The sequence below is a fragment of the Lacerta agilis genome, chromosome 11, assembly GCF_009819535.1.
Source record: "Lacerta agilis isolate rLacAgi1 chromosome 11, rLacAgi1.pri, whole genome shotgun sequence".
Taxonomy (NCBI): domain Eukaryota; kingdom Metazoa; phylum Chordata; class Lepidosauria; order Squamata; family Lacertidae; genus Lacerta; species Lacerta agilis.
The window spans coordinates 35,992,571-36,014,700 of NC_046322.1; the positions used below are offsets into that span (position 1 = coordinate 35,992,571).

The 22,130-nt window shown below is 40.0% G+C and overlaps 1 protein-coding gene across 2 annotated transcripts in view; it reads left to right on the forward strand.

The window, feature by feature from the left end:
• Positions 1-21,045, forward strand: part of LOC117054877 (rho-related BTB domain-containing protein 3-like) — a 35,032-nt gene extending 13,987 nt beyond the window's left edge. Inside the window, exons 5-13 of one of the 2 annotated variants that reach the window (XM_033164086.1) lie at positions 1,721-1,872; positions 5,062-5,173; positions 6,186-6,551; positions 7,830-7,942; positions 9,011-9,131; positions 13,376-13,549; positions 16,324-16,490; positions 18,125-18,221; positions 20,340-21,045. In XM_033164086.1, the coding sequence (XP_033019977.1) occupies positions 1,721-1,872; positions 5,062-5,173; positions 6,186-6,551; positions 7,830-7,942; positions 9,011-9,131; positions 13,376-13,549; positions 16,324-16,490; positions 18,125-18,221; positions 20,340-20,455 (1,418 nt within the window). In that variant the 3' untranslated portion in view covers positions 20,456-21,045. Of the gene's footprint in view, positions 1-1,720; positions 1,873-5,061; positions 5,174-6,185; positions 6,552-7,829; positions 7,943-9,010; positions 9,132-13,375; positions 13,550-16,323; positions 16,491-18,124; positions 18,222-20,339 lie in introns of those variants that run through there. The other variant, XM_033164087.1, reaches the window with a different exon arrangement.
• The last annotated feature ends 1,085 nt before the right edge of the window (positions 21,046-22,130 follow it).

Below are 22,130 nucleotides of genomic sequence, written 5' to 3' on the forward strand. Positions count from 1 at the left end.
ATGCCCAGTAGCTCCGCCTCCCAGGGAACACCTACCTAACATGGGAGTGATAGGTTAACCCATGATGAACCAGGCCTTATTCCGCCACAATGTACAAGAATGAAACTGCTTTGTATGATCACACTGTTAATAAACATTATTCCACTTTATCTAAAAACATGTCATCAACTTCAATAGTTTCTACCATAGTAAGATTCTAATAATATGAACCAGTTCGATATTCATCATACTTATTATTTGAAAGGCTGCAATTTATCCTCATTGATGTAATAATACCTGATTCCCAATTGAAATTTCTTTACTGGAATACTTGTGGGCAGTTAACACTAAAAGTATAAAAAGGTTGTGTTGGATGTTAGCCAAACTCTATGAAATAAACCTTGAAAATTATCCATAGGTAATGAACTTGATGCTTGGTGAAAATGTATCGATGTCTCAAATTTCTCTCTCTCTGCATTTATATATACAGATCTATGTTCTATCAAACTGAATTATACTCAGAATAGACCCATTAAAATCATTGGACCCAAGTCCATTAATGTCCATTTATTTCAGTGGGTCTGCTTTGACTATACCTACCATTGGATGCAACCTTATATTTGTCATTTTTTGTTATGCATCTGCAAGGCAATGTTATTTGGAATAGTTGATAATCAGAATATAAATGACCCAAGAGAGATTATTTCGTTGTGACTGCACCACTGCTTTTACAGTAAGAACTGTCAGTAGATAGCAATCTTCTTTTTCATGAAATATTATCTGATGTGATTCATAGGCAATTTGATATATCCTAGGGCATAGTAGAGATTAAATTTAGGGGCAAGGAAATCTTGTCTTTTTGAATATCAGTGTCATGTACACTGATGACACAATATAATAATGCACTTAAATATTTTTTATTTAAAACAAGACAAGTCTGTTTTCTTATGGGAACTTTTTTCCCTCCAGTTAACAATGAAAATAATAGTTAATGCTGTCTGCAGAGCCTTATTTACTCTGTCTGTGGTCCTACTGACACTTCCTAGTAAGGAATGCAGAATTCTTGTGTAATATCATGCTGACTGCAATTTAGAGGAAATTGTGGTCTGGCAAATGTCCTTGCAAAGTGTTACAAGCTTTCCTCATTATTTGCCTTATGATTTATAATGTCCTACCATTGAAACTTGTCTTAAATTTTTGAAACTTTTGATAAATTGAAAAGTGAAGTGAAAATAATAAGACGCTTAATTTCATTTTTTGGGGGGGGAATACTGTGTCATGTACATTAATCATTTTGGCAAGCCATATTTGCATTTCAGGAGGGATCTTTGTAGAAAACCTTGATGCAACCTTAGCTGTTATACATCAAACAAACCACAAATAACCAGGTATGGGGTGGTATTCAGTGCTAGTCCTACTCAGAGGAGACCTGTTGAAGTAAATGTACATTACTAGGTTCATTAATTTCAGTAGATCTACGCTGAGTAGGATTTAGTTGAATACAACCCATGTTCAAAAATAGCTTGCAATAAGAAAAGTAATATATAATTAACATTAAAATTATTGTTTAATTCTTGTTGGAGTAGCTTTGCATTTGCACTTGCATTATTTATGCTGTTAATAGATTTAAAAAATCTTGCCTTTTGTTGAATGTGCTATTAATTCCTTAGTATGATTTTGAAGCTACTGAAGAAGAGCCAATGTAATTAAAATATTTTGCATAAATAATTTGTTTTCTCAGAAGTCCCCTGCACTTGTCCTTTGTGCATCTCAGACAGAGGGAGCTGTGTTACAGCTTCTGAAGGGATTCAGCTTGCTAAAGAACTTGGAGCTACTTATTTGGAACTGCACAGTCTCAATGATTTCTACATAGGAAAATATTTTGGAGGAGTGGTAAGTAGAAAAGAATCTCAGAATGATCAAATGGTAAGATTTCAAATATCTTTTGAAATTTGGGCTATTTAATGGATATGGACATTGGCTACTCAGGATCACAGCCGCTGCTCTGAACTGACATCCACTGTGTGTGTGTGTGTGTGTGTGTGTGTGTGTGTGTATATATATATATATATATATATATATATATATATATATATATATATACTGTTTCATACACAGTTTATCCACACAGAGAGCCAGCATGGTGTAGTGGTTAAAGTGGTGGGAGAACAGAGTTCAAATTGCCACCCAGCTGTGAAGCTGGGTCAGTCACACCCTCTTAGCCTAAAATGTTTCACAAGGTTATTAAGAGGATAAAATGGGAAGGGGGAGAATCTTGTATGACACCTTGAGCTCCTTGACTGAAAGATGGGATATAAATGTGGCAACTCATTATGACAGTTTAGCTTAAAGCTATCAGGCAGAGTTGTTGCAAGGATAAATTGTGTAAGTGAAATAGACGGTGTAATTGGAACATTTTGCTCAAGGTACCACAGGAAATCATGTTAGGAAGTGGGGGTATTTTCACTGACAACAGTCTTGCGCTGCCTCTTCTCCGAGCCATTTTTAAGGCTCCTTCATTGTTCAAAGTCCACTATTTTGGAAGGAGAAAGTCTACATGCAATGATTAGTACTTGGAGGATTGGAACTAAATTAAATTGAAATGCAGCAAAAGTGTTGCAGCACTATCGTGAACATGCTTTCTGAAACACAAGTGCCTTTGAGTTCAGTGGGACTTGCTCCTGGTAAGCGAGTATAGTATTACATCCTTAATCTGGATGCATTTTCAGTTTTTTTACAGTTGCAGTATGTAAGAAGTGCTGCTGTTGCGTACTCCTAGCTGGGGCAACGCTGCCACTGATTAGTATGGACAGGGCAGCAGAAGCACTGGGTTGGTGGTGGCATCTAGGGGTGTACATAAGGGTTGGTCGGGTTGGCCCCTACTAAGGACGTATGCCCATGAGGGCACAAAAGTGGTGCCACTTGGAGTGGCTTGGAGCTTTTCTGAGTGGCTGGGCAAGGCCTGCAGGCTCCTCTGGGTGCCTTTGTGATGGAATCCAGTCGCTCGCTGGGTGGCCCTCCCCAGTGGGTGGTGGCGCTGTTAGAAGTGTGAGGGCTCAGGTCAGAAGAAGGAGGGTGAGAGTTGCAGGAGGAGGAAAAAGGAAGGGAAGGTGGAAGGAGGCAGAAGGGAACACAGCAACCGGAGGGAGGAAAGCAGGCAGATGGACCGATGGAGGAGGAGGAGAGGAGGTGGAGCAGAGCAGACCCAACTCCAGTGGCCAAGGAGGAAATAACTGGCAGAGTGCAATAGGTGATGAAAAACAAAGTTTTTGAATTTTGGGTCCATGGTCTCTCCTGGCTTCAGAGGCACCAGTATATCTCCTTGCCATGGGTGCAAGCGATAGGAGGATGGCGCCGATACAGTGCCTTGCCAAGGTCACAAGGGAGCCTAGGTACACCTCTGGTAGCAGTGGGCCTAAGTACGTGTGCATCTGTGCGTGGCACTGCAAGCCTGATGCTCTCACACCACCAGCCTTTCCTTCCTCGTCCCAGTCTTGGCAATTAGCAGCTTTGAGGATGGTACAGTGGCAATTCCCTCACATGCCACAACTGGTTTAAAAACGATTTAGCCTGCAGTTATATGCACATTTTCCTGGTTATTAATCTCCTGGAAGGCTTTCTTCTGAGTAGACATGCAGAGGATTGGGCTGTTAGTTTAAAAGGTCTCTAAAGTGATAAATAGTTCATTTCAGTTCATTAATTACATTAGCCATTGGCTAGCCATATCAGATTTTTTTTAAAGAAATGGTTTGAATGAATACGGATTACACCCATTCTCAAATGAATCACTGTCTTGAAAACAGTAGCAATAGATTCCGAATTATTTCTGGGAAACAATATTTAGTGCCATTAATGGATTTGCCAATCTTAATTGTGTATTGGAAGTGAGCCTGTTTTAAGATTTCTGCAGTATGGTTTGCAGTCAGTAGGCACTTTAGTTTGTCTGTTGAATCAGCTACTTTAAAAATGAATTTCAATAGACGTTAGGTTTCTCCCATGGAAAACAGGATAGTTAATGGGCAGGGTAGTAATTTAGCTGTGAGGGAGCTAATTGAATACATATTATGTAGATTTGTTATTGTTTTTAAATTAACATCTGTGAGAGCTGTCCTCATTTGCTTGGCTTTGCCTACTAAATTTATGCTATAAGCACATTGAGCATGGTGTTCCTTCCTTGTACTAATTTCTATCAGTGTTATTTTGAAGCAGGGATGATAAAGGCTAATTTTTTAAAGATTTGTTGGTACAGTATAATAAACAATACCTCACTTCATCAAGTTTGGATGATTTTCATGTTCTTCCTTCAGAGAGGCTTATGAGGTCCCCATTGTTGCACTAAGGAGGCCCAGTGTGCAATGCAGCACCTAGCAGACCTATGGCAAGGAGCTCATAAGCATGGGCATAGGAACTGGCATGTACCTGTGAGCTCTAGAGTCTACTTCCATACAGAGAAGGCCAGCTCTGCAGCCTGTCCAGTATATGCAAAACTATGGACTTGATTATGTTCTTTCTTAGATGCTAAGTTTGTATCAAAATTTACTTCTTTACTTGCAAGTAAATGCCTTTTTGGTTTGGCCTTGGGCGGGAGCCAGAATAGTCCTCTCTTGCATTGGGCACCCTATACACCCTTTACATAAAAGGCCTTCCTACAAAACATTTTCAAAGAATGTTAAAAATTTCAAAGAGGAGGAGGCTCTTACTGCATTTCCACTGGCAGGGAATTCCATAATAGACATAGAGGCTGCTGGAAGAAACACCCTGTTTCTTGTACTCGACAGATGAGGCTAATTTAATGGGAGAAAGGGTGAAAACCACATGGAGATTTGGACTCTTGGTCAGTTCTGAAACATCCAAACTCCCTGCCAGTAACATGAATACTATAGGAGTCATCCTTTCTACTTTGCTTAATATCTTCTAAATGTTCAGTGCTCCTGCTTTTGTATGAAAAGGTACATGAGAAATTTGTTATCTTTCAAGTTGATTAAAGTGTCCAATCAGCATTTAACCATAATTGATCTGCTGTGGCTTCTTAAATAAATCTAAGAAGGTTAAGTAAATACATATGTGTATATTTTATTTTAGCTGGAATATTTTATGATACAAAGCTTGAATCAGAAATCTTCTGAAAAAATGAAGAAAAGGAAAAAAAGCCATAAGTGCCATGGAGTTAAGCCACCTCAACTTGATCAGCCAGGTATAATTTCCAACAGAGCACATCTAAGCGGCAGGAGATGGAGGGAGAATTTATCAATTTTAAAGCCCTGCTGGCCTGTGCTGTCGGTGGTGGTGGGGTCTTCTTTTTATGGTTCTTTTGAGTTTTTTTGACAAACCCTCCCAAATTAACACATTAGCTCTATACTTGTATAGTAGATGGGTCTGATCCTAGGATCACTCAGGGGGATGGAGGGCTCTGGTAGACCATAGGCTGCCCTATCCCTGAAATGCCCCGTTTTGGGACTAACTCCTGGCAGGCTTGCTGCAGCAGAGGGGCTTCAGGGCCTAGAGGAAAGTGTGAACTACAACAAATAATTATAGTACTGGTGCCAGTATCTGAATAAAAGCCAGCTGTAAGTTCTCTGACACCTAACAACTTTCGTTATTCACTCTCCACTGGTATTATTTTCCACTCCACCCCACCATCCTCTACTAGCCAGATGGCAAAAGGGCCCTGGCTCATAATGAGGAATCAGGTGAATTTCTTGAACTCTGATTACGTTAAGTGCATGGCTGCTGCCAAAAATGCTGTGTAGCTCCTCAGACTCCTTTGGCATCTAATACAATTTACCCTGACATCAGAATGTTTTGCATTTTTTTCACTATTACAAGCAGTTGCTGGTGATGTTCAGTATAAAACGTAGTTTGGCCTTTGTGAGTATGCAGCCTTTTGTCCTCACAGTCCTTTGGCTATATCGTTTAAAATGACTGAAGTTCAAGCAATTCTCCAATGATGAATTTCAGAAACATCTAATTTTTTAGTAAATGTTTTTACAATTTTTATTAACCTGAGAAGTTAGAGAAATTGGGCTTCCTTTGCTGGCCAAAGTGTAGTAAAGAGAAATGTATTTAGGGCAGTTAGGAAAATGCTGTTATGTCCTCATTTAATCCAGTCCCAGGGAATAAAAATGCTTTTGTTTGCATTGTGCCTAGTGCAAATTTGGAGTTACAAACAGTTTATTCATGATTTCAATTTTTATTTTTATTTTTAGAAAAAATGCCAATCTTAAAAGGTGAAGCCTCGCATTATGACTCCGATTTACATAACCTGCTGTTCTGTTGCCAGTGTGCAGATGTGGTATTTTATTCTGAAGACTTGAAGGAAGTAGCAGAAGCTCACAGGATTGTTCTGTGCTCTGTTAGCCATGTGTTCATGTTACTCTTTAATGTGAAGAGTCCAGCAGACATTCAGGATTCCTCCATCATTCGAACTGCCCAGACCCTCTTTGCAGCAAACCGGCAAGCTGTGCTTCCTGTTTTAAACCACAACTCATCATGCAATTCACCAGTAAGAGTCATTGTTAAAGACTCTTTCTTCTGTTCTTGTTTGTCAGACATTCTGCACTTCATTTACTCAGGTATCCTGTCAGAATGGTTCTGGCTGTTTTTTGTCTTTTAGCAAGAAAGAGCTAACCTACTGCAATGGGGCTGCATACCATCTCGCTAGAAGCCTAGTTCTCATTGTTGTAATAAATCTGCTCCTGAACTTAACCACTTCAGACTTGAGGTGGATGCATACAGATTACTAGCATGTCAGGGAGTAGACTATCTGAAAACTTTTCTTCCAAATGTTTGGTGTTCTTTATGTGGGGATTTTTTTTAATGAAGGAGATTTCAGTGGGAAGTGTAAATGTTGCCAGAACTTTTGTTTGCACAATTTAAGTTGTTTGGGCACCAGGCTATCCCATTCCTGTCATCTTTGTTGTTTTCCGATTATTACATATTAAAAACTTTTGCTGAATAGTGGTGATGGAGGAAAAGTGATATTGATGACCAAACGTGGAGATGATAGGCTTTGGCACTTGGTTACTCTACTAAGGAGGTGCAATAAAGCAATCCACCAAGCTATTGCAGTCAAGAGCCTTTGAAGAAGGAAATAAAAAACCAAACAAAATGGAAATAGTGCAATGGCACTCTTTGGTAGATAGTACCCAATTTTACTGCCCTAAGATTCCTTAAACTTAGGGTGTTCCTGTCTACACATGGAGTTCTTGCTCTTGAAAGGACTGTTCCTTTCAGTGTGTTTGAGGACAACTCCAGTCACATGCCTATTGGGTTTATTGCACTAGGTGGGGATGCCATATTCTCCAGGAAATATGTTTATGCATCAAAACACATGCAGAACTCTGAATCTAGACATCATGTCTTAATGTATATTTTCTTCCAAGTCTGATGCTGAAATGTTGTTGTGTATGTGTGCATATGAAGGATGCAACTTCACAACCTTTGCAAGGCCAGTTGTTAAAGGGCAAACAGATGCCTCCTTTCCAATTCTAATTATTTCCTTGCATTGCATACTTTTATTTAAAAGTCAGGAACTGGGGAGGTAGTTTTGTCACTTACACCATAGGGATGTCTTATTAGTGCCGATGACACCCACATTAACATCAAGCACAATAACAGTGACTTTGCTATTCGGGCATGTGGAGAGGCAAGATTTTCCTTTTCCCAGGTACCAAATATAGTTCATTCAGTTATATAAAAATGCAGTGTCCCTGCGACAGAAATGCCACCCCCTGAGAAGATGCTTGGGTTGTGTGCAGCACATATTGATAATAACTGCATTTCTGGTGCTAAAAAACTGATAGTCTGAGAGGCGCCATAGCCTAGAAGTATTGTTTGTCTCATCTCCACAGGTGCTTTCCAATGGGAACTATTGGAAGAACATATCAAAAAGAAGCTGAAGGATCTTGGGAACGTTGAGCTTGTTCTTGAGAGAGTAAAATGTATCTTGAAAATTCCAGGAAAGGTAAGCCACATTTTCCCCCCCCCTTTCAGTTGCACTTATTGGATTGCAAAAGGCCAGATGGAGTGGTTTGGATTGGATCCCTTAGATAGAAGGTTTATCAATAAAGGGTGTTAAGTCCAAATGACTCACCATTAAGTTCAGTATTAGTTAGACTATAGAAATAAGGGGAAAGGGTGAATTCAACAACTGGAAAGATTATAAACTTTTTGAATATGTGGATTTAATAACTCACGGGGTGATGATGACAGAGTATTCAAAATGATCCTTATTAAACAATTATTTCTTAATTAATATTCTTCCTATCAATGAAAGAGTTTAAGATGCAGCTATGGGAAGCTTAAACGCTAACAAGCGTCAGGTTTCAGAGGGGAAAATATTTGGTTCATATAAGGGAGGGAGCATTACTTTATTTTGTTTATGAATGTTGATGCAGAAGCAACCCTGCCATCACGCTAGGTGAAGTAGCTGTCTCAGGCTGCCAGCTTTTGGATACCTTTAAGAGAGACACAGTCATCTGACCTAAGGCTGGGACACAATGTGCAAGGGTGGTCTTTTGCACAGCTCCTGTTTATTTCAACAAGATAAGTGCAGGATCACTTTGTGATGGATTGTGCCCCATGGTCAGAAACAAAGTGTCGTGTTCAGGATTCTGTGTATGTAGGAGAATGTTACATTTCTTTTTGCAACCTCCCGGCTTGATCTTCCCAATGTTAGGTGTCTAGCTAGAAGAACATCCCAAAAGGAAACTGGGAAAATATTGATTACTACCTTGCACCAGAATTATGGTCTGTGGGACGCTATATGCATCCGGGGGGGGGGGGCTTACAATGGCAGGATACATATTTAGAGTAAGAACCATTGTGAGATCCCTATTTATGGTAGTAGAAATAAAAATGGAGGAAGAGCTTTTGAAAGTGTACAACAGATGTTGCTGATCAGTCATGAACAAAGTGAAAAAAACAGGCTCCAGTGGTTTCATACCGTTTGCTACCAAAGCAGGAACAAGAGTACGGTAGGCACTTAAAAAGCATTGGCACTCATAAGTTCTCCTGTCTTTTCCTTTTTCAGGTTAACAGCTCAAGAAATTGCAGATCATATTTGTCAAAAAGGCCCCTGCAGTTATGTAACAGCTCTCTCAGGCTCTTCTTTAACACAACTGTGTTAGCTGACGTCATGTTCAAAATACAAGGTATTAAACTTATTTGTTTTCCCACCTTTTCCCTTTAAGTAGTCAAACAATGATAAAATACCTCCTGGTGATGAATTGAATAACTTTTGCAATAAAAATGAGTAGCATCATCAATATGTTTTCATTATCTAGAATACAAGGGAGAATTCAATATGTAAGAGCATATCATAAGAAGAGGCTGCTGGATCAGGCCAATGGCCCATCTAGTCCAGCATTTTGTTCCGACAATGACCAACTAGATGCCTGTAGAAAAACTTGCAAGTAGGATTCGAGCATAAGAGCACTCTTCCCTCCTGTGGTTTCCAGCAATATTTATTATAGTGTTGTGAAAATGTTGCAAAGCCAAATGTATGGTAGGAGAGGGGGGAATCTCATTTGATATTTGATTATATTGCAAAATCCCAATTATGGCGGTGCCTTTAGTATGCCATCTAAAATAATCACAAAATAGTTTCAAAGCTTCCAGGTCTCCCAGAACTTTTCAGAAGGCTAGATGGTAAACAGAGAAGTGGGATAGGGAAAGGAGGAAACATTATTTTTTAAGCTGATATTAAAGTCATGGAGCCTGTACAGTTATAGAATCATAGAATCATAGAGTTGGAAGAGACCACAAGGGCCATCCAGTCCAACCCCCTGCCAAGCAGGAAACACCATCAAAGCATTCCTGACAGATGGCTGTCAAGCCTCTGCTTAAAGACCTCCAAAGAAGGAGACTCCACCACACTCCTTGGTAGCAAATTCCACTGCTGAACAGCTCTCACTGTCAGGAAGTTCTTCCGTTCTGGAAGACCGTTTGACTTCTGAAACATTTGACAACCAAGGTGGAATTGCCAGTTGGCAAAATCCATTGAAAAAATGGAGAAACGCACCTTGGGAGCCATTTGACTTCCGAGGCGCGTTCAAAAATGGAAGCATTCACTTCCGGGTTGTCGGAGTTTGAAATCTGAAACTTTCGACTTCCAAAGCGTTTGACAACCGAGGCTCCACTGTATCTGATCAAAGTCTCAAAACAATGGGGAAGGCGGTAGTATGTATGAGAATGGTTAGGGGCTATGTAGATTGCATCAAGGCCAGCTGGGGAAAAGAATCAAATGTGGCTGATTCCTGATCTCTCAAAACTCAAGAATTATCTGTTATACAGGTCTGTCTCCAACCTTAGGCAAAACACACAGGTTCCTTAGTAGGTGGAAACCAGGACGCAGGCCTGTTATAGCTTCTGGGCTTGACAAGGCATCTGACCCTCACCTGAGCCTTCTCCAGCTGAGGAATCACACACCTCCTTCCTGAGTTAGCGAGCCCCACCTGGACTGTGGGTCCTTGCATTGGTGGCATTGGTCCGTGAAAGATCTCTCTCAAATCTCAAGAGATATTTTGCTCTCCTAGACATCTTTCAACACTTTGCTCAGATCTTGCAGGAAATCAGCACCTATCCTGGCACCACTTCTTGGCCAGGACGCAGACCTTATATTAGTGAAGGTGAGAGCCACATAGCACCTAAATAAAGGTAAAGGTAAAGGGACCCCTGACCATTAGCTCCAGTCGTGTCCGACTCTGGGGTTGCAGCGCTCATCTCGCTTTACTGGCCGAGGGAGCCGATGTACAGCTTCCGGGTCATGTGGCCAGCATGACAAAGCTGCTTCTGGCAAACCAGAGCAGCGCACGGAAACGCCGTTTACCTTCCCACTGAAGCAGTACCTATTTATCTACTTGCACTTTGGCGTGCTTTCGAACTGCTAGGTGGGCAGGAGCTGGGACCGAGCAACGGGAGCTCACCCCGTCGGAGGGATTCAAACCGCTGACCTTCTGATCAGTAAGTCCTAGGCTCTGTGGTTTAACCCACGGTGCCACCTGCATCCCGCTGCACCTAAATAGCCTCATGTTAATGTCTGCTAGTGCCTCCTCCCCCATTCCATTGTAAGACTATGACCAGATGCAAAATCCATGTTTTCAACAGCAACCAAACAATAAAAAAGAAATCCCCCACCTGTCCCCACATTGCTCTGTTTACCATCTAGCTTGATGAACAGTTCTGTAAAACTCAAAAACTTGCAATTCTAACGTGTGCTATTTTGGTTGGCCTATTAAAGGTATTGGCCTAATTTTCTTATACGCTAGCACAGCTGCCTTTACAGACGATACTGGCATTTCTTCATTTTTGCCTTCCCAGTCATGGACCTATATTTGCTGTCCTGTGTATTATTAACAGTGCCTAATCTCATTGACTTCAGTGGGATTTAAGCAGGATTTTGTACAGAATTGCAACCCTTAACTACTTCTATGCCTATACACAGACAGGAGTAGTGGCAAGAATCAGAAGAATCTTTATTTGCATCAGCCACTAGCCATAGCAATAAAATAAAATAAAATAAAATGTACTGAAGAAAGAGGTAAAAACTTAACTATACCAAATACATTTTGGAGGTTTACATCAATAATCAAATAATAGATCTTATTCTAATTGCCTCCGCTAAAAACCTTGCAGTTTTTGCTGCAAGTAGTGGCAAGTATTTTTGATCAACTTCAAACTTCTGCTTGCACAAGATTAAAGAGTTGTTTAATTATTTTGCTTTCAGCTTTGAAAAGCCACAGCAAAGTCTGAATCTCTATGAACTAGGCACATGCGTACAAGGGAATTCTTTTCTAGATGCCGCCTTCAGTATGCAGAGAAAACAAACAGTCCTTTGAAAGGAGAACAAAATACAAATGCACAGCTTGGTGAGACAGACAGCTCAGTTCTAAGGGCTACTCTTTGGACAATTCTTGTAGGAAGTTGAGGGAACAATAGGTTTCATTGCTTGTCTCAAACAACTGCCACAGAGGAATATATTCATATTAACAAGAGTGCAGCCATCTATTACTAAACAGAACACAATGATAATGAATTTGTACTTTTTAAAGTGTTTTTTTTTGTCTTTAGAGCTAAAAACACCTAATTTAAGAATGTACTGCACAAAAGAGTTCAGTTGTGTTTACCAGATTGTGTCCAGATTTTTGTCAGGGCACACAGATCAGTCCCTGAGACTTTTTAATTCCAGTAATAATAGGAGTACCTCTGAGGATGTGAAAAGTGCTATTCCTTCCTTACTGATGAATCCCAAGGGATTAAACCAATAGTTCCAAGTCATAGAGCATGGCACTAAGACAGTTTTGAGCCTGGAACAGTTATTTTAAAAAATCAGCCTCTGATTGTGCATTTTAAATACTTAAGTACTCGTACGTTAGGCCTAGAGATGAATAAAATTATGGGTAAATGCCTCACCAGTGCATTATTTCTCTCATACAAATCAATGTATTAGAAATGTGAAATGTTGGGGCCATTTACTGTAGAAGTTTTTCAGTTGTAGAGCAAATGTCAGTTTGCTTCTATCATTGCTTTTTCCAAAGAATTAAGCCCTATTCAGGCATTTTATTCAAAACTGAATTGATCATATGAGGAAAGAGTGGGGCTGCAGCAAACAAGAACATAACTCTGCACCTGAAACCAGTGTTGAGTAGCCCTGCTCTCAGGTACCTCTGTCTACAGGACGCACATCAGCTGGGTGGAAATCTTTACTCAAATAGCTGAGTGCACAAAGCCTTCTATACTACCGTATATGGAACCCTGAATAGTTAGGGTTGTAGATGATGTGGAAGCCTCCATGCAGACGTGCCACAGATCACAAAGTTTCAATGGGCAGCATTAATAGAAGCGCGCGCGCACACACACACACACACACACACACACAGAGAGAGAGAGTCTTTTTTCTTTGCTGGTGCAATAAATTATGGAATTTGGGTTCAGGCCAGTGTGCCATATAATTTTAAGCATATTTACTGAATTAAATTGGACTGATTCCCGCAGTAAATGTGTAGAGGATTGTAAACTTAGGTGTACTGAAGGCAACCAGAGTAGATCTAGAAACCAAATATTTCATCCTAAATGGACAGTGGATTCAGATCCCATTAAGTGAAGGCATCACTATAAATCCTGTCACTTTATATTGTTTTATATTGTAAAATTGGTTAACCATGGCAGATTTTTCCTGAAACACCAGTGTTCAATAATTTAAGAAAACATCGCTCTTAAATTAGGAATGAGAAACTGTGGCCCTTTGTGTGTTACTTGTAACTGCCATCAACCCTGTAGTCCAATGGCATCTAGAGTGCCACAGATTCCACATCCCTAACTTAAGTATATTTCAGCATAAAAATGTTGAAATCATTGTCTTGGTTTTCTTTCTCTTCCCCCACCCCTCTTCTTGCAGGTGCTACAGTGCCAGCTCACAGAGCAGTCCTTGTGGCTCGCTGTGAGGTAATGGCGGCTATGTTCAACGGTAACTATGCAGAATCTAATAGTTTTCTGGTTCCAGTTTATGGGATTTCCAAAGACACTTTCTTGTCCTTTCTAGAGTATCTGTATACGGACTCCTGTTGTCCAGGTAAACAAATATTTAAGCTTTTTTTGTATATTTATACAATTCTGGTGCTCTGGTTGCTCCTTCATTGGTGAAGGAAGAGGGAACAGAAGTAGATACCATCATATCATTTTTCTTCTACGGCTGAGCAAGGCTGCAATCCTGTGCAGACTTCGCTGGTAGTACCGTATTGTTCCATGTATAAGATGCCCCCTATTTTTCGGGACTCCAAATTAAGAAAACACCCCTTAGCACTACCCATGTATAAGACGAGCTCCAATTTTAAACCTTTTTTTTTTTTTTTGGTAAAAATTACCTAGTCTTGTACATGGAAAAATACGGTAAATTCCATTTAACACCATGGAACTTACTTTCGAGTATACTTGCATATGATTGTTCTGCACAGCTGTAATCCTAAGTATAGTTATTAAGAACAAAGTGGACTTGCTGCTGAGTACATTTTGCATAGTGTTGTACCTTTTGAATTTTCTGTTTCTTAACCTTTGGGATTTTTTTTGATATTGGGTAAAAATATTTCTGGACATTCCTGCATTACCTTTTAAAGGCTCAATTCAGGCCAGCTTCAATATGAGTGGCTCCTAGTGCTACTCAGTCACTGCTCTTTTGTTGGAAGCTACAGGCAGAATCATAATGGACTTTTCACACTCCCAGGAGCATGATGCTTTTTCTATTATCCCTCCATGTTTTGTCCACAACAGTGTGGCGTAGTTGCTGTATAAGGGGACAGTTGAACCTTAGCATACATTTACTTTGTGGTGGGTACCTTTTTATGATCTTTCTTTTTTTTTTTTTTAATCAGTATTTTAATTATTGGTAAAATGTTCTTTCTAGCCCAAGAGAGAGAAGGGTTTAACATCATTATCACCAAAATGCTATAACGGTAATCTATTATGGTGCTGTAATACTATAATACAATAATGTTAAAAAAATTTCTAAGCTTCTCATCGCTTTATCGACATGGTTAATGGTGGTGTGACCAGAAAGGGGTAGGAATTGTTTAAATCATAAATAACCACCATAGACTTATAGTACCGTGCCTCCCTTTCATTTAAAAAAAATACAGTCAGCAAAGTGTTCTAGTGATAATTAAGAGATTGATTTTTTTAAAAAGAAATGGGCCATAAAATGGCACTCACTGCAAAAATTTTAATAAATGCCTGCTGAGCTATGATAGGTCCTCTTTTTTAGTATGTCACTGTCCACATTAAAAAAAAACAACTTTAAAAAAGATTGTGCTGCTCTTCTGTTCCTCTAAAAAAAAGACTTTTGCGGTCTGAGAAAAGACAAAAGAACCATAGAGAAATATAAGATGGCAATAATCGAATGATGTCATCATGTTGGATGACTTGTAAAAAGTGACTGATTGTAAAATCTATACCCCCAAAACGAATAGACCACCAAGTACACTGTTCTGAATTTTTTTGGCTCAGAGCTAATGAAAACAAGTAAGACTAAAAAGGCTGAAAATTAAAAAAACTACAACATAGAATATAGAAAACTGCACTTCAAAATCTCCACATTTCTCAAATCACTAATATCTATGCATCTCACTGTGAGAGGAATACCCAACCTGCAAATTTCTATCCAGCAATTGTGCAAGTAGAAATTTGAGGGTTGATAATTTATAGCCAATCAGTATATGACATATGTCACCCACACCTTTATTTGTTACTCAGGGAATTTCCTCTACCCACACTGCCCCATTCCCAGCTGAATCATTCCTCGCTTCAGATCTCATTAAACAGTTGTTTACCAGACACACCCAGCTGTGTACTCGTTCTCCTTGACCCCATTGTAAAGAGACAGCAGACTAACAAAAGATCTCCATTTCTGTGTCAGAATCAACACTGAAATTGAGTTTGTACTAACTTCTATACATTGACTTTTATTATTATTAATAATAATAATGGTTAACATGTTCTCATAAAAAACCCCTCAAAAGAAATGTTTCAGGTTGGTTTCTTGTTAAATATAAAGGGCATGTTAATGTGAATATTTTATGGTATGGCCTTGAAAACTACTGGATGTTGATTTGATAACTCTATTGTAGATTGCAGTGGCAATCCCTAAAATTATATATGATTTTCCCCAAAGGGAAAAGAAACAGCACTTTAAAAGAAAGAAATCACATCTCTCTCTTTTTATTCACTTCACCCTCTTTTCTTTAGTTTCTTTCTGCCATTTGAGGAAGCAGGCACTAAAATATTCTGAAATTACAGCTATGCTGCTGTCTGTGTGTGTCACGGGGTTTCCCAGTTGGCAGCTACAGGAAAAGAAAGAACCTTGTGTACTCTTTGAGGTGGCCCTTTCTACAGCCAGCAACAGGAACTCCTTGATTATGCAGGACTCTGTAGGATAGGTCATACCTTGCACTTAGTAAAATGAGTCTCCCAAGAGACATATTCACTACCCAGTTAAATACAAATAGTAGGATTTAAGTTTATTTAGTTCTATACACTCCAGTGAGATTAAATCATACTGCGGCTAAAGTAGATTGTGGACCGATCTCCCTTAGAACCACCCTTTATCTCAAGAAGGATGCTTTGTGATTGGTAAATGGAAGGGGACTCTTCTGATAGCTCTTGACATAGCCATTTTGGACTCATAGCTAGTAAACTAGCCGATTATGTGTAGAGGAAGAGCAGCTTAAAAATGACCGCTGACCCATTTGAGTTAGGGAGCATAGAAGAGCACCAGCAACAGACGTATAAGGGTTGCGTTGATTAGCCTGCTATCAAGTGGGCAGTAATCTAACTCAGGTTTGATATTCTTACCAGCCAGCATTCTGCAAGCTATGTCGCTCTTGATTTGTGCTGAGATGTACCAGGTGTCAAGGCTCCAGCACATCTGTGAGCTGTATATCATCACACAGCTCCAGAGTATGCCTAGTAGGGAATTGGCATCAACAAGCCTGAGTGTTGTCAGCTTGCTTCGAAAAGCAAAGGTAAGTGCTAAGCATCCAATACATGCACATTTCCTTCGATCAGTGCTCAAGCAAGTAAGGAAAAGGTTTCTCTTTGGCATTTCCCCCCCTAGCCAGCGAAAGCTGGGGTGTTCCAAAGTATCATTTTTTATGCCATGGCTGCCATCTGGCAGTAAACAACAATAACAGCAACAAATTGCCAGGGCTGCTCCTGTCCCTTCAGCAATGGCTTGGAAGAAATTAGCAGATTAGTCTTTTTCCAGAATTGAGCTAAGCATAGCATCTGGAGGCAGTGAGAGATTTTACCTTCTTAGGCTCCATGATCACTACAGATGGTGACAGCAGTCACGAAATTAAAAGACGCCAGCTTCTTGGGAGGAAAGCAATGACAAACCTAGACAGCATCTTAAAAAGTAGAGACATCATCCTGCTGACAAAGGTCTGTATAGTTAAAGCTATGGTTTTCCCAGTAGTAATGTATGGAAGTGAGAGCTGGACCATAAAGAAGACTGATCGCCGAAGAACTGATGCTTTTGAATTATGGTGCTGGAGGAGACACTTGAGAGTCCCATGGACTGCAAAAAGATAAAACTTATCCATCCTTAAAGAAATCAGCCCTGAGTGCTCACTGGAAGGACAGATCCTGAAGTTGAGGCTCCTATACTTTGGCCACCTCATGAGAAGAGAAGACTCCCTAGAAAAGACCCTGATGTTGGGAAAGATGGAGGGCACAAGGAGAAGGGGACGACAGAGGATGAGATGGTTGGACAGTATTCTTGAAGTAACTAGCATGAGTTTGGCCAAACTGCGGGAGGCAGTGAAAGATAGGCATGCCTGGCATGCTCTGGTCCATGGGGTCATGAAGAGTCGGACACGACTGAATGACTGAACAACAACATAGCATCTGTTAAGTGGTCAGCTACTATCAGGAATTGATACCCGCCTCAAATATTAAGACCATAAAACGGGGTTAGCTAACTTGTGACCGCCTTCCAGCTGTTGCCGGACTATCACTCCCATTATGCTGAACCATTGCCCATGCTGACTGGGGCCACTGGAAGTTAGAATGCACAACATCAGGAGCACCACAGGTCCGCCACTCTTGCCATAAAGTGACCTATCGAAAGCCTCCATCTACTTCTAACTTGGCCTGTGATGTTCTCTCCACAAGTCTGTGAGAATTGTTACCATTTCTTCTACCTCAGACATATCAAATGACTTGGCTTATTCTAAATCCTCTTGGTTTATTTGTTTTTCTTCTTCCTGTTAGGATAGGTTGTAATTTCTGCAGAGTGCAGGAAGAATGTATATATAGGTTGTAGCCAGTGTTAGTTGTACTCATAGTAGACCCATTATTACAATTAGTAGAGACAACTAACTTGGATCCATTAACAGCAAAGGGTTTACTTTGAGTAGGACAGCGCATTGTAACAGGCAAAATGAAGCATATGCATGTGTGCGTATAAAAGGCAGACACTGGAGTAATAAGCAATTTCTATTAGTGTCAAATAGACTGGGTAAATGGGTGTTCCAGTCACAGCAAAGAGATGACATTTCTAGATGTCTACCCATTTTAGTTAATGCTGTTGCCAAAATGTGTTTTTCTATAATACTCTGAGTTCCTCTGTATTTTTTTCCCAATTCTTTTCTTGCAGTTTCACAACTCTGATTGCCTTTCAAACTGGCTTCTTCATTTTATTGCTTCTAACTACTTAATCTTCAGTCAAAAACCTGAATTTGAAGACCTTTCAGGTAATTTACCAGTTTGCTTCCTAACCACAAAGAAGTTGATGTTTGGACTAATGCTAGGGTGGATTGGAGCGACTCAGTCATGCTTAGAGTAGGCACATTGATTTCAGTAGGAGTACTCTAAGCATGATGAGGTCTGGATCCAGCTCATTATTAACATGAGTGCACACTGTCACTGATGTTATTTTAGCAGTGATAGGATATCTCACTCACCAACCTTTAAATCACCTAGAATCTGCCCTTCCAACTTTGCTATGAAATTGATGGAGCTTTGTCAGACAAACAGGTAGTTTCATGAATGTATCAGGGGGACAACATATCTGTAATCATTGATATGTCACACTGTGGACATTCATGACATAAGATTATGAAGATGAATTATGAAGACTTAATTCAATAAATTTACATATGTAAAGAAAAATAGAGGTTGGTGCATAACTTGTTCATACAAACCTACCTCCTACTCCCTTGTTACATATCAGGGGTAATAAACATTTGTGGTTCTGGTTTCATTTTACTCAAACAAGCATCCCAAGTTGAGGGAAACATGTAGCATAGAATGCTGAGAGTAGCATTTGTGGGAGGAGAAAGCTGAGAGTCTGGTGAAAAATTCCCTTCCACAAGGATCCAATGAGGGGGGGGAAACCCTTCAAGGAATTTGTACAGCAGGGAAAGCCTGAGTCTGGAGGAAAATCAATCTACTGTATTTTCTGGCGTATAAGATGACTGGGTGTATAAGACGACCCCCAACTTTTCCAGTTAAAATATAGAGTTTGAGATATACTCGACCGCAGATTCTCCACCCGGCGTATAAGACGACCCCCGACTTTTGAGAAGATTTTCCTGGATTAAAAAGTAGTCTTATACGCTAGAATATACAGTATGCACTTTATTATCAGGTGCCAAGCTTTGCATTGGGAGGAGAAGGAAGGAGGCCCAGGTCTAGATAGAAACCAAATTTGGAAGAGGCCTGTGTTGTCCGCTATCTGCTTCCACACCCAAGCAAAGAAAATTACAACACAGTAGCTAGCTTTCTAAATCCTTTACAGTCCAGCTCCTTATATCACTTTATTTTTCATGAGAAACAAAATTATCTGGAACACCTATGACACTTTTATGTAAAATCCAAAAGTTCTGTAAGTCAGTATCTCATACCAGGAATAGCTGTACGTGTAAAGACTTCCATAGCATCTGGAACCCAGATTACACAGGGTTCCAGTTTGTGTGGAAGCCTTTGCGCTTATAGTAGTACCTGTGAAGACTGCATCCCTGCAGATGTTTTTGCATTGTATGTGCAGTCATCAATGGGCAGGAATAGTGCACATGATATTGGGGGCAGGGCTAGTTGGCGCGACTCCATTCATGTGCTTGGAGATTACGTAAGTAAAACTTCTGAGTAGGGTTTTGGTGGTCCAGGCACTGTAAACTATGATACTTTGGGTTCTAAAAGTCGTACAGAGTAGCACCCTTTGAATGTACATCCATTTTCTCTGCAGCCTTAAAAAAAGCCAGATTATATTGGAATGCCATAACTAGTATTGTATCTAGAGAAAGGAAGAAGGGCACTTTGAAGAATAACATGTAGTCATGGCTAAAACATTTTACCAATGGGTAAAAGAAAGCTTCCCCTCCATAAGAGAGCTTTGGAAGCAAAAGCTAGGACAGCTTTATGGATTCCCATGTCCTCTTTTTCTGCCGTGCCCTCAGAAGATCCTGGGCAGGATCTATCAACTTTTAGCAAGGTTCTGTGATACCCCACTGATTGGCAGTGCCCCCTTCCCCTCAAAATGTATCATTTCCCTGTATTTCAGTTTATCTTCTATAGTAACAAAATATATTGACAATTCATTTCTACCAAGTCCATTAAACATGGTGTTAGATGAAAGTACGTCACATATTGTTTTCAAATCTGTAGTGTGTTAGAATCTTTTTACCCTGTCCGTTTCCAACCCAAGTTGAGTGCAGAATGTATGAAACTGCAATTCAGATCTGGTACAAGGTAGAACTTTACAGATTCCTAGCTTAGAGAGAAAAAGCTTCTGAATTGGTTTAGAAATACTACGCTGGACAGAGCAATCTTTTAACCTGATGAGAAATACATTTCCCTTTTTCTCATTTTAGTGGAAGAACGCAATTTTGTTGAGATGCATAGATGGCCTTCTAGTATGTACCTGAAGCAGCTCGCAGAGTACAGGAACTACATTCATTCTCGAAAATGCCATTGTGTAGTAATGTAAACTGAAAGCTGATCCATCTTTAGTTATGAATAGAAGAAAGTCAATTGCTTCAGGAATCTTACAACTTCACAAGACTGAAGGCAAATGCTGAGCTTACATGCTGTGAAACTATTATCTAATACTGCACTTGCTAATGAATAACTACTGTATTTTTTTAAAAGCATGTGAAACAAAATTTAGAAAAGCATAAGCATTTAACCAGGATGTTTCCCAATTCTGCTGCTGGGTCTAATTTCCTTGTATAGGGACATCAATTCATGTCATATTATTTCAGGTTTGTAGTGGAATTTGGACTTATTTAGAGCCTGGAAATCTTGTCAGCCTCTGTGATTGGGATTTTAAGAGTCTGAAGGAGATTCCAAATTCATTAAATGTTTGTAGGTTCTCTTTGTCTGGAAACTGTAGAACCCAATTTTGTTTGCTAGTTACTCTGTTAAGGATTTCTGTGATTTATTTTTGGACCTTTTAAGAATTTTGTAAAAACATAGAGTATTATTTTTCTGTACTGGGAATTAGAAAAATGTACTTCCTGTTAGCATCATTAAATTCCTATGTTATGGTGTAAAATACATCACTATGTTTCTAGAAAATATTGATTTATGTTTTCCCTCACTGAATGGTCTAATATATCTAAAATAGTGCCAGTCATTTATTTGCAGGTCTTTATCCTGCAGTGCAAAAGAAATGATCAAGTAATAAGCATTCTTCCACATTGTTTCTGGTGTGTGTATCCTCTACAAATGTGTTTCCATGTGGAGAAAAACCAAAAAATTGTCACAATCATGTAACGCTACTGCATTTTTGCCAGCTCTTCCCGAGTAGATGACAAATTAAGTCCTAACATTTTCCAGGAAAATTATCCCTAAAGGGGACATGTGACAGAAACGCTTTTCAAAAGTACATTGCATTCGGAGCTTAGCCAAGGGCATGAAAATGCAAGGGTTGGAAATCTGCAAGGCAAAGCTTATGGAGCAAGGTGACACACAGCAGCCAGGTGTAGTTTTTAAAAACCCTGACCAGGGCTTGTTGCTTATACTTTGATGTCCCAGAAGCTGCAAGAGAGAAGAAAGCAGCTAGCTGGACAGATTGGCTTTGGCCACTTTGGAGCTAGATATTGCAGATTCCAGGGGATCCAGGCATGCTATTGCACTCAGACCGCCACCCCAGTCTCCCAAGTTTAATTCACAAGCCCTGGCTTTCCTTTTTTACATATCTCCAGACATATGATGTCCCAGCAAGATTCTCCTGTCCTTAGTCAGTTTCTTCCAATGAGGCCCTGCATGTAGTCACCCCACATCGAGTCTGCATGCCTGGACTGGCCAGGATCCAGGGGGCTGCATGCCCTACTGGAAAGCAAGAGGTGCCTCCCATTGGTTTTCAGTGGCATGTCCCTGCTGAGACTATTGTCTGCTTTTGTGTGCATATGAGGCTATATATATTTATATGTGCCAGTATTTCCTCACCTATCCTCAACACCTGTGTGCACATCCAGAGGCTGCAACATTGTATCTTCCACATGCGCAAACGTTGTAGGTGTAGGATCCTGTTGATGTCATCAGAGATGAGATTTACACCAAGCGTTCCTCCCTTACAGCCCACATGCATTTCAGTGGCCCTTGTAAATAGTGTTTTCTATTAGATTTTTAACATTTTTTTTAAAAAAATTGAAGCATTT